Here is a 12,546-nt window from a genome sequence, read left to right as displayed (position 1 = left end):
ATTCCTTTATTCTGAAATTCTGAGCCTTTACCTTCCTCTTCTGTCATATTGGCCTCGTTCTGATGTATCTGTAAAAACCTTATGTTCTTCTTACTTGATAAAAAAAGAGGGGCTAGGAGAGGAGACAAAGAAGCAGATCGTGTTTTTCCATGGGAAACCAATTTCAAATCCTCAGTTTATGACCCTGTCGGCTAAATGACCTATCCCTCCCTCCCTCACCTCCATATGATGCGGAGGATGAATCTAAAGCTGAATAAGGATACTCAGACCGGCTTGAGTTAGACGCAAAGTGTGCGCATACTCTGTGTACGTTTTCCCCATGTAACTCGTTCCCTACCTAAGATGCTAATTTTGGGCCTCTCTCAAGCAGGGACTGCAAGTCTGCTAAAACCTGGCCAATTTTTGTGCAAGAGAGAAATGTGGCAAATGGAGACTAGGAGACCAAACACAGAATCATAGACTTTAAGGTCAGAAGGGACCATTATGATGATCTAGTCTGACCTCCTGCACAACGTACGCCACAGAATCTCACCCACCCACTCCTGTATCAAATCTATGTCTGAGCCATTGAAGTCCTCAAATCATTGTTTAAAGACTTCAAGGTGCAGAGAATCTTCCAGCAAGTGACCCGTGCCCCACGTTGCTCATTTCCACTTGTGATCTAAACAACATTTGAACCTAGGACTCCAGAAGTCTAGTGGACTAACCCACCTTTCTACTAAACTCCCTTGATCAGCTGGCTTTACAGAATAGAAGAGGGTAAACCTGATAAGATTAGCCGTCTGTATCATGGTCAATTCAAATATATAGGAAACCTGGCTAAAATACTAAGAAAGAATCATAGCATCTAACTTTTACTAAAGTTAGAAACTTTAAGCTTTGTTTTCTTTTAATGAAATATAAACAGCAGTGGAGGATATTTTAGGTAGCTGGCTAACAGGTGTTATAAGGATAAAGCTTTCTAGATATTAGAAATGGGAAACACCTAATCAGCCGCAGAGTAGATTCCTCTGTGGTTCCCAAACAGAGGATGCATCAGCTATTAACCTGGTATGTTTGATCTTAGTCAAATGGCCAACGTACCATATTATAGTTTTTAAAACTTCTGAATAGTCAGTCTCATTATGTTTTACCGTAAATATTTTAAAATTACCCCTTCCCTGAAAACTATGTTAATTACAGTGCAGACTTCTACATTCTCTATTAATTTCTAGTGGTTTTCAGGGCAATTGCTATGGAATCCTATGACATTTCTATTGAAATCTATTAATTTAATCCGTATTAAAGTCTACAGGGCTTTTCCATAAAGTAAAGACAATATCTAAGCTGAGTTTAGTTTTACATTTAAAATATCCTTTAGGATCCCATATTCTCTAGAGGGCCTTTGTATAATGGCAGCTGCAAGTTCTGAAGTGTGAAGGGAGAACCGCACCTGAAAGTGATGCTCTATTATTTTGATTTTTAAGGACAAAATCTATTTTAAAATATACATAACAGTAATTTGAAGTCACAAAGGCATTTTAAAATGCATTTAAATTCAATTTATTTAAAACAATTAAAAAAATACTTAACAGTTATCTCACACTCCAGTTCTCTCTCACACACACAATTGCATTTCTCAAATAGTTTGAGAAGGGAAGGCACCCACTCTTGGGGGGCTACTGTCTTGGTCACCCACCCGTCATGGATCACGATGACTGTTAGCGAAACATATGCCATGTGTGTTTATGCACATATGCATTCCATATGCGACAGACCAGTGAACTCCAGTGCAAGTGAGCGGACGCATACCCACTGGAGTTCACTGGTCTATCACAGGCCAAATGGGATGATCTCTGTTTTTTCTACAATGCTCCTCACTGTAGTTTTTCGGCACTGATGGGTTGGTGGCAGTTTAAGTTGGGGGGGAGGGAGGGGGGCTTTTCTTTATATAACTATTGTATCTTATGCATTATGCAGATGGTCTCTAACATGTCGAATCAGACATCTTACAAATCAAAATATCACACATACACCCCTCTTGCCCTCACCACAAGTGTTGTTACTTGAGTATATTAGTGAAATAGCTATTTTGGGCCCAATCCTGTCACTCTCATTCCTTTCTTGGGTAGTAATCCCATCAACTTCCACAGGCGTTTAGCCTCAATAAGGATAGCTGGATTGGGCCCTCAGTGTATTAGCATGTGCATATCTACCCCACACCCAGGATTGTATCTGTACCTCACATATGCAAATTTGACACACCCACGGGTACATTTATGTCTGAATTCTACTACTCTTCACTCATAGAAGTGAGAGAAAAAGATAGACAGACAGATGTATCCCTCTTTGCGCTAAGAAATACCACGTGTGATCAGAACGCCTACAGAAACAAGCAATAGCGTCAACCAGCAGCTTTATCCCAACATCCCAAACTACCACCACAAACATTAACTCACCTGTGGGATTTTCTGTTAGCCTCCACTTGCAACCTGAACAGTCTGCTGCTAGGAAGCCTGACAATAAAATGCAAGTATAAAATGCTGAACAAAGGGCAAAAATATCGCAGGGGGATGGTATAACCAGAATAGCCCATGTACGGACAAGAAATATGCCCTCTTCACTCCACTTGTGAAGGACAACAACTGAACAGAAGTCATTCTTGCCCTTCATGGAATTAAAAGCCATATTCAGTGTCCACATATGGAGTATCACCAAAATATTAGATACGCTAGACTATATATTTCTAACTATATTTTACATTACATAAACAGTTTAGGGGCAGGAAGTGTGCAATTATTACTGATGATCCCAGGTATTAATACTCCCTTTAGCAGATCATTAGTGCAAAACTTTTCACCAGGAAGGAGATTTCATGCTAATATTTAGATCAGTGACATAATCAGACCACAGAAAGCCTGACAGGCAGGGGCTGCCGCATGTTCCTAACAGCCACGGTCTCCATCTGTTAATGATCTCCCCTCCACTCCCAGGGAAAGTGTGCGTGTGAGGTGAAAACGAAACAACACACAAAACAAAACCACACAGACACACGACCAAAGATGGATGCCAAACCGGGACTTCTACACATCCCAGAGCACTAGGTCAGAAAGTTCCTAAAATCCAGGTTCTCTCCCCATCTCATCCAACAGTCACTTTAAAAAAAAAAAAAAAAGATAAACTAGTCTCAAATTATTTTTTGGGGTTACAACAGACTTAAATCTAAATGAGTTTCAAAAGTTAGGGTACACGTCACACTAGGATCACATATGAACACCAGCATTAATGCACGCTGTCGAGCATTTAATACAGGAAGGTACAAAGCAACTATTGTTCAGGGAGTAGAGTATGTAACCAGATATTCTCTGGGTTCATCTAAATGATGCCTTTCCAAGCATTTCACTGGCTTGTTCAGCAGTGAACATATTTCTGCTAACACACAGAGCTACATTCATGGCTGACAAACAGGCCAAGATATGCAGGTTCTTTTCTTCACTCATTTGTGTGTGTGTTAGGAATGAAGTAAACCTGTCTTCATCAGTGCAATAGGTTCATGTCAACTGTTCCTTGTGACAAAACACTGGTTGATTGAGTGCCTACGACTGGTTTTACTTAGAACCCCATTTTGATGCGGTTTTTTAGGCCAATCCAATGGTATATGATTTAAAAGGTAGAAGAGGGATGGCTGTAAAATTGCCAGCATGAGGTTCTATATTAATCCTCACTCAATGGCTCTGAGATCAAATTGGCTCAGTTAACCCGTCAAATAAGGTTTTCCTGCCTATACTGCAAATTTGGTGTGGAATCCAAAAGTACAGCTGGGGCCTGACTCTTCGGTCACCCTTCCACAATAAAGGACAATTTTGTCTGTGGAACATGAAGGTGAGTGAGATAACATATTTTACCTCACCCACCTTGTTTCTCTAACATCCTGGGACCGACACAGCCACAACAACACTGCATACAACTGTGGAGCATGCAGCAGACTAGAATCCAGCTCACTCTCATGGAATTCTACCAGCTCCGTAGGTGTCTTCACTCAGGAACAAGTGTGTTCTTTGGAGTTAGCTAACTGGAGTCAACTAACGTGAAGTAAAATTCTGGTGAAGGCGTGATATATAAATTGCTTTGTCTTCACTAGGATTTCGCTTCATGTTAGTTAATTAACTCGAGTTAAGAACACACTTTTTTCCTTGTGAAGATAAGGTCATTGAGTGAGTCCAAGCTGCCTCTCTTTTCTCCTCCAAAGTAACACCTAAACCTAATGCCTACGCTCCCCGCCTCCCTTCCAATAAAACATTCCTGCTACAATGACCACACTCTGCTCTTTGTTCTGTTATGGGCTGGACTGTCACAGGCTATACTTTCACTGCCTGTAGACTGTACATTTTTTGGGCCGGAACCTGTTAACTGTTTGACACACATCGCCCACTGTACATGTCCTGTACACCTGCAGCACTGTAAGCAATAAATCAGAGTAAAAACATGACTCAAAGCCATAGTAGGTGTAGCATAAGGGACAGTTTTTACAGTCAACATTTTTTAAAAAGCATTTTCTTGCATTGTATCTTTGTTGTGTAGCAGGTGGGGACTCTTTCTTTTTGGTATGCTACTGCCTCTGGCTGATTACTGCTATTTAACTCTGCACACATCTGTTGATAAAAAAAAGTTTAGAGGCTGGGACTGATGACTAAAACGTACATTTGTGTGTCATAAGCCATACACAACAGGTTTTACTGAGTGTGGTTAGCTAGTATGGTACTGAGATTCTTGGGCGCATGTGCACCTCAAGTGGGATCCACACAGACAAATACTCAAAGAAGAATTGAGCAGCCCCTTCCATAATAGGCCTGTTTGTTCTCTACCTCACGGCAGTGGTTCTGAACCATGGCTCCACAGATGTCTTCCAATGGGTACTCGGCTCATCTAGATCAGTGTTTCTCAACCCGGGGGCTGCAACCATTGGGGGGGAGGGCAGGGCGGGACAGGTTTAGGGGTGTCGCAAGTGCAGGGCTGGCATTAGGGGTGGCAAGCAGGGCCCCACAAAGCTAAGTTACATGCTTCAGCTCTGGGTGGGGGAATTGGGCTTCAGACAAGGCTTAAGTATCACACTAACATGTAAGTACAGTATTTATATTCCAATTGATTTATTTTATAATTATATGGTAAAAATGAGAAAGTCAGCACTTTTTCAGTACTAGTGCGCTGTGCCTCTTTTGTATTTTTATGTCTGATTTTGTAAGCAAGCAGTTTTTAAGTGAGGTGAAACTTGGGGTACGCAAGACCACTCCTGAAAGGGGTACAGTAGTCTGGAAAGGTTGAGAACCACTGCCGTAAGGACAACAGAACAGGTTAAAAATTCTGGTTGATACGTGAACAGAAAGAAGTAACTCCCAGTTTGAAGAAATAATTCTGTTCTAAATATTGACAGGTAACATTTTCAAAAGCTTCTCAGAAGCCCAAGTTCCATTTTCAAAAATGAGATAGCACTTGCAGAATCCTAATTCTTATAGACTTTCATTTAGACTTCCCAAGTGCCTGTCATAACCGAAATGGGACTTAACGTGCTTTTGAAATTCTTACCTGAGAATCTCAGTACACATGCATTTTCTAAGATGACACATTGTGATTTAAAAGCTATCAGTGGGTTAAATTCATTGAGGATGTAACTGGACAGCTCCATTGATTTGTTGGCTCCAGTGACTTCAATGGAGTTGAACCAGAGCTTAGACAAAACAGTCTACAAGATCACCGCCAATCTGGCTTGACCTATACTGAAATAAACACCCATGATTTCGGAGGTTAAGGGGCAGAGCCATGAATACAGCTGCAATGAAATATATACGTTTACATTCTAAAGTACAATGAACACACAGTTTTGTGCACATCAATCGGCATCTGCTAGAGCTTGAAAATACACAGAATTTGTTTTAGCAGGGGAGAAATAGGACGTCTCAGGGGAATAGGAAATAAGAGCCTTTCACCGACAGGTCTCCTGTTCAAATCTGTCCTAGCCAGTCGTAACAGATGGTCATTTCTGTAGGCTGTTCAGTAACTTATGAACTGAGGGACTGTCTCAGTCAGTTTCCTAGTCGACAACTTGTCCATGTCACAAACACATGCTTTTGGCATTTTTTGGCAGATCCAGTGGAGAAGCAAAAGATTATAGAGGCAGGTGGTAACTACTCTCTACCTGATAAAAGGAGCTTCTGCCAGAAGAGGGTTGAATCACATCAATGGGATCGTATCTAGGAAGATCATGCTGCAGTTGCCTCTGTAACACCTATTCTCAGAGTCTCAACAACTGAAGATTAGACAACTTAGTTCATGATTGCCTCCTGCACTTTGTTCCTTGTGAGCAGGATCCTATGAATATTTACTAAGCTTCCCCTGGAAGATGCTTTGAGTTTGATGACTTAAATCACCGGGGGAGGTAGAGATGAGGAAACTAAAGGATCCTCAGAACTCCAAGACCAAGAGGATCCACACTCATCCTCTCCTTGAAAAGGGAGAGAAAATGACTGATCTATAAACCAGCTATGGGAATAGTAAATGGTGCCATGATTAGCTTGGAACTTGTTCAGAATTAATGTCCTTTCTCTGAGTTGCCGAGTGTGTCTGTGCTTTAGCTTGGGAGCTCTTGTGGCAAGGACTTTCTATCAGCACAGGGCACGCTGTCGGCACCTAAGTGGTGCAAAATCCAAGACGCTGTGTGTACAGCTGTTATTTCGTAGAACATTCTAGTCTAGGAATAGCAGCTAGTGAGTAGCCTCCCTGGCAGAGAGGGCTATTTGAGAGTCCACAGAAGAGTTATGTAGGATAGGAAGTTACCTCAAGAGTTATTTCTGCCCAGGAATAAAGGAAGCCAAAGGAGTCCATTCTCAGTGGGGTGAAGATGGAGTCAAATTCAGATCTAGGCCCCCACTTTATGGGAAAAGATCCAGGGGAAACGACTTCAGGAGCAATCGCTTTTTGCATCTTGTAATTTATTTTGCAGCTTGACACTGACTCAGAGCCCCTTGTGCCCTCTCCACTATGAGAGAGAAAGGGCTGCACAGTGACCTCTGGCACTGCTCCAAACACACTGCCCTCCTGATGGACTTGCGGAGCCAAGTCATTAGCACCCCTGTGCCATTTCAAAGGCCTATTTCCCATCCAAGCGCGTAGCACGCGGCAGCCTGAGCCCCGAGGGGAAGACAGGCTCTGGGGAGGGGTTTGATCGGCTGTGTCGTGCAGCCACGGAGAGAATGCATAAAGGTGGATGTGCAGCAGTAGAAGCCGCCGCCCTGAGTCTTGTGTTCTCATGCCAAAGTCTGCAGTGCGGAAAAATAGGCCGATTCCTCTTGCAATCTTCCTACACAGCTGTTTACTGCCTGCGGATTACTGCAGTCACATGAGCTGCTTTACAGCAAAGCTAAGCTGTCTTCATCAGCTGAGAAGGTCACTGGGAAGGCACCAGGCTCAAGAGAGAAACATGCTGCCCTCCACAGGGCAGCTGAGGGCACGATTTGCTGCCAGAGGCAACAAGGGGCAGCAACATTAACATTCCCCTCCTGGTCACAAGAGAAAAATGGCCTCACATTCAAGCCTGTCATCATGACCCACCCAATGACAGCAGAGAGCAGGTACTGGCTGCCGATGTCAGTCCCACCCCATTCGTTTGCTGGGCTGCAATCTGGGGTGGGGGTGGGGGCAGGAGCACAAGATGGTGGATTACCAGGAAGTGACAGAATGGACACGTTGGAATTTGCCTGTGGCTATTCCCAATTTGCATTTAGGATTTGAAAAATCCTATCAGATGAACTGCTCCATAAGGCCTGGGTCCTCTATCTCCAGCAGAGGCCGGTACTTGATGAGTCAGACAAAGGCCACACGCTGTGGGAACTGGCCATGCTGGACACTGGGGTGGCAGAACATTCCTTCCTGACCCCTGTCATGATCTGCTGGCACCTTGAGGCACGAGCGCTGATTACGCCTTTCCTGGCACGAGTAGCTAGAAATGTTATCCAGCCCCTTTTCAAAGCCAGCAACGGCGCTTGACTCTTTAGGAAATAGTAGGGTGACCAGATGTCCCGATTTTATAGGGACAGTCCCAATTTTTAGAATCACAGAATACCAGGGTTGGAAGGGACCTCAGGAGGTCATCTAGTCCCACCCCCTGCTCAAAGCAGGACCTGGGTCTTTTTCTTATATAGGCGCCTATTACCCCCACCTCCTGTCCCACTTTTTCACAGTTGCTGTCTGGTCACCCTAGGAAATAGCAACCAAAGGATGAAAGTGATACGTTTTATAAAAGCTGAAGCACAAACGTCTTGTGTGACCGGCTCATAAAATTAATTCCCGAACACAGGCTGCCTTCACCACTATGCCATGCACACAGGTTTAGGGCCTTACTCACTAGAGTACGTCCACTGACTACAGTGAGTAGCTCACACGGAGACCGGGCTCTTGGTTCAGTCCTAGGGGCACAAGGTTTTTAAATCAGTCTGTGCAGCAGAGATCTGATGAAGGCTACACTGACTGGGTCGGACTCCACTGTGAAAGAACTTCAATTAACACACCTATCAAGGCTATTCCGCTCTTAAAGGGACAGATGTACAAACACGCTTCAGCGCTTGAAATTAAACTAAACAGAAATGTATTTGGGAAAGCCCCTGTTTGCAGCTTAATTTACAAGGGATTTCTTCTGCCTGCAGGGGAAGTTTATGGGAGGAACCGTCTCACTTCGTAAGATGCCTTATACAGTTACAACAGCTTGCTGGGATTTGAGCCAGCTTCCCATTTGGATCAAATTGCATCCCGCTCCCACTGACATCCATTAAGAAAGAGCTCAAAGCTGCCCTCAGGTTAGACTATTTTTCTCCTACCAAAAAAAATCCCCCATAACATTTTCTAATGGACTCTTCACTCTTTTCCTAAAAACAGAGGCTGCCCAAACTTTGCCCAGCTAATAGCCATGTGGGCAACCTGCCAGGATTCCAAGAGCCAGGCCCTATTTGCGTCAAAATGTTCAGAGTGCAGCCAGCCTCATCGGTAACATAGAGGCGCAGAGCGCAGAGGTGGCAGAGCCCCTCCTGATCGGAACCGATTGAGGGTAACCACAGGCTGCACCATGGTTATACCTCGGCATCACTTCGGTCAACCCTGCCTTCAAGGGGAGAGTATGGGTAGAAAAATGACAATGCAGCTAAGGGCGTACAAGGCCCGGAAGAAGGCTCCCAACATGAAAAGAAAATCTGCTTCTCCCAAGAACGAGGTCAGCCACCACGGAGCCTGAAACTGCACCAAAAGGAGAAGCAGCAGGTGCTACTTCACTCCCCTCTATGCAGGACCCAGACACCATAGGATCAGCAGGGATCAGAGAGCACAAGGACCCACGTCTCCCTCTTGTATCCCTTAGATACCTCACCAGCTGTCTGTTCATGGAGGCAGCTTGGCTGGGCCCCTGAACAAGGGAGGGGGCTACTGCAGTACTTGTTCAAGGCTGCCTGATGAGTGACGACAGAGGACGGTGAGCAAGGAACTTCGGATAGTGAGAGTGGTGAAGACTGAGTGAAGGGGCACTTTTTTGCATGGTGGCTGCTATTAGAATGGAAGCTCTTTGGGGGCAGGGACTGTGTCTTCCTACATGTTTGGGGAGCCCTGAGCACATTTGGGGCACTGAAACAAGCAACAATTATATGTTTGTAATCATATTTGGCATTGGAGTCAGGAACAGTGCCCCCCCTTTCCTAAAAGTGCATACAGCAGAGAGAGCTTGGCTGGAATTTAAGGGGCAGCTTTGGGGCTGATCTTGCTCTGCTGCCACGGTTAGACAAATCCTGCTCTGAACTTGTGAGCCAAGCAAAATGACTCTGGATGCCATTGCTATGGGAGAGGGAGGGAATGCCCCACTGGCTGCTTTGCTGACTATAACTGTGTTTACAACAAAGTGCAGTGCAGCCCAAGCACTACAAAGTAAATTGCCCTTCGTTATTTAATTAGTGCAGCTCATTGGGATGACACCATCCAGCCCCACCATTGTAGGGAAGCAGTAATACGACCCCTTCTACATCTCTGAGCACTTACAGCTCCCTGTGCTCACGACTGCTTGAAAATGGACCCACGCAGTCCTGGGACTGGGATGCTCAACTGAGGGACTTGTTTTTTTAAAAATGTGTCCATCTAGCTGTGTGTGTCCACACAACACCACTTGGCAAGAAATGCCAACTCAACCGTCTATCATTCCCCACCCCGAAATAAGGTTGTTCCCTCATAATCACTCCTCCTCAGGCAAAAGCCGGAGACTGACTAGTCAAAGTTGCCTAAGTGAGTTAGGCACCCAAATCCCATTGTAATTCAACAGGATTTGGACACGTAACTCATTCAAGCAACTTGGAAAAATCACAGTGCTAGTGACACTGGGTGCATCGTCACTAGGAAGAGAGGAGTTGCACTGAGGAGCCAGAACTCTTTCTAGCGTGATCACACAGAAATGGTGGTTACACTTAGGGTGCGGGAAGCAGAACGGCTTTTAAATCTCCCGGCAGAAACGAAATCCACAAGCTGCGATTTTTAAGATACACATGGAGCTAGGGGCCCAAGTAGATGCCGACGTCTCGTTGATATCAGTGCGCTCTCTTCCAGCTCAGAGCAGAGGGGAACATATTGCAGTGATGATGAACGAGGCGGGCTGCTGTCTATTTCTTTAAATGTAATGTTAATGCCTTGTAATCAGCTTTAATTTTTAAACAGACCCAGCCCGCCTGTCCATTTCCCCTAATTCATGACACGTGGAAGGTAAATGGCCCTGTGCTTAAACCAGGACAGCATCAGCTGTGACAGCTGGAGGGACTAAGTCTCAACTGTCTGATAATAGGAGTGGATGTCAAAACTCTTTGCGGGGGGGGGGGGGGAGGAACAGGGAGGGCAAGGGAGAAGGGAGGGAGGGGAGGTGGGGGGGAGGGCAAGGGAGAAGGGAGGGAGGGGAGATGCTACGAGATCATCAGGGAGTTGGGAAGCAATGTTTTCAAACAAGGCAGATAGTTAGTTCACTGTACTGATGGGAAAGTCTGAAAGAGGACACACGAGGGGGGGCAGGCAGGGTAGCCTCCCCAGATTTGCTGCTTGGCTTGTACGGAGCATGCTCACATGGACTGAGCATGCTCAGTAACACTGCTGAAGCCGGCTGCCCTCACTCCACCCCTCACTATTGGCAGGGCACGGGTCGCCCCAAAGATACTAGAGATGCTCCAAGCAGCGTTCAAGCTGAAAGGGGGCTTGGTGGGGCCTTCCAATTGCTGACAGTTCACCCTCCTCTCTGGAAACTTGTAAACCATCGATGGCTCACAGGGATGCCTCTGAGAAGCAAGGGGGGGGGTGTCTTTAAAATGTACCAGACTGCACCCAATAGACAATTAAACACAAATCCAAGCAAGAGATGACCACAGATGTCCCTACAGGGCCAATCCCTCTCTCCTTGCAAATGACTCGATTCAAACACAGGTTGCAGAGATAAAAAAGGCAGCCTGAGAATTCAAGGGAGCTGCTGGGGCAGTCATTCGTGTGACAGAAGCACCCAAACTGGCAGGCGACAGTCCCCACTCCCACCGAGCTGATGACAGTGGAAAGAAGAAAATGGCAGCAGGTATATCAGCTGCACTTTGCATGTATAAGGAGCCTTTCATCCAAGGATCTCAAAGCACAGCACAGTCCACCAGGCAGGTATTACGCCCAGAGTCAAATGAGGCACCCAGAGGATAAGCGACTTGCCCAACGTCATACAGCGGGAGACCTAGGAATGGAACCTATGTTTCCAGCTCCAGTCCCTGCTCTAACCACTAGACAAAACCTCCCTGTCTGTTGTAATCAAGGCCTTAGGAAAAGCTTGCTTAGAGCATGCGTGCCTGCAACATGCCCATGCTTGTTCTTGGGGGACCAAGGTATTTGGATTAAAGGAGAAAGCAGGTATCCAGGGCAGTACACAGTCAAGTTCTCGGCAAGACTGTTTTTAGCTCCAGTTGATGGGCAGACACGTATTAATGGCAGCAGCCATCTCGTCACCAGTCCTACCCTGTCCAAGCAAAGGAGGGCAGCCCAGTGCCAAAACGCCAGCCTATGCTGGGGGTACCGTCAGCGCTGGCAAAGATTAACGCTCAACAGCAAGCTGGGGTAGTGACAAGAACATGCAATCCAGCATCCTGGGTTTATAAAGTGGCAGCGTTTGCCTTGCAAAGGGGAGCAAACATTGTTCTGTGCTAGCAGGGCCCAGCAACACAGACAGTGCCAGTGGAATAGGGATCCCAGCCACTGAGCCAGTTCTCAGGCAATGCTTCCCACCCTCAGACCAGAGCATCAAAAGGCCCAGTCGTAGCTAATCTTTCATTGAAGTGCTGGGAGTCAGTGCAGCAGAGGAAGCAGACTGCACTGAGCCATTTGCTGCATGTGATCAGAAGACTGCCATTCCTTCATCATGCAAGAAGCGACTTCCTGTCTACCTTGTGGTTTCTCCTGGTTTTGGATGCCAGCAGGGAAGGAGTGCAGGCATAGAGTGAGCGAGCATATGCAGAAAGTAGCCAATGCAAATCT

The 12,546-nt window shown here is 45.7% G+C and overlaps 1 protein-coding gene across 5 annotated transcripts in view; it reads right to left on the bottom strand.

Annotated features, from left to right (window-relative positions):
* NRF1 (nuclear respiratory factor 1) overlaps positions 1-12,546 on the bottom strand; it is a 118,178-nt gene that overhangs the window by 15,946 nt on the left and 89,686 nt on the right. For 3 of the 5 annotated variants that reach the window (XM_044986739.1, XM_044986709.1, XM_044986731.1), the window contains exons 11-12: positions 2,439-2,495; positions 32-112 (exon numbers count right to left, since the gene is read on the bottom strand). The exons of 1 other annotated variant lie outside the window; for it this stretch is intronic. In XM_044986739.1, coding sequence (XP_044842674.1) covers positions 32-112; positions 2,439-2,495 — 138 coding nt within the window. The remainder of the gene's footprint in view (positions 1-31; positions 113-2,438; positions 2,496-12,546) is intronic. One more of the 5 variants, XM_044986712.1, reaches the window with a different exon arrangement.

Source organism: Mauremys mutica, chromosome 1, assembly GCF_020497125.1.
Source record: "Mauremys mutica isolate MM-2020 ecotype Southern chromosome 1, ASM2049712v1, whole genome shotgun sequence".
Lineage (NCBI taxonomy): Eukaryota > Metazoa > Chordata > Testudines > Geoemydidae > Mauremys > Mauremys mutica.
The sequence above is the reverse complement of the archived record's forward strand: the minus strand, read 5'-3'. Positions and strand labels throughout refer to the sequence as shown.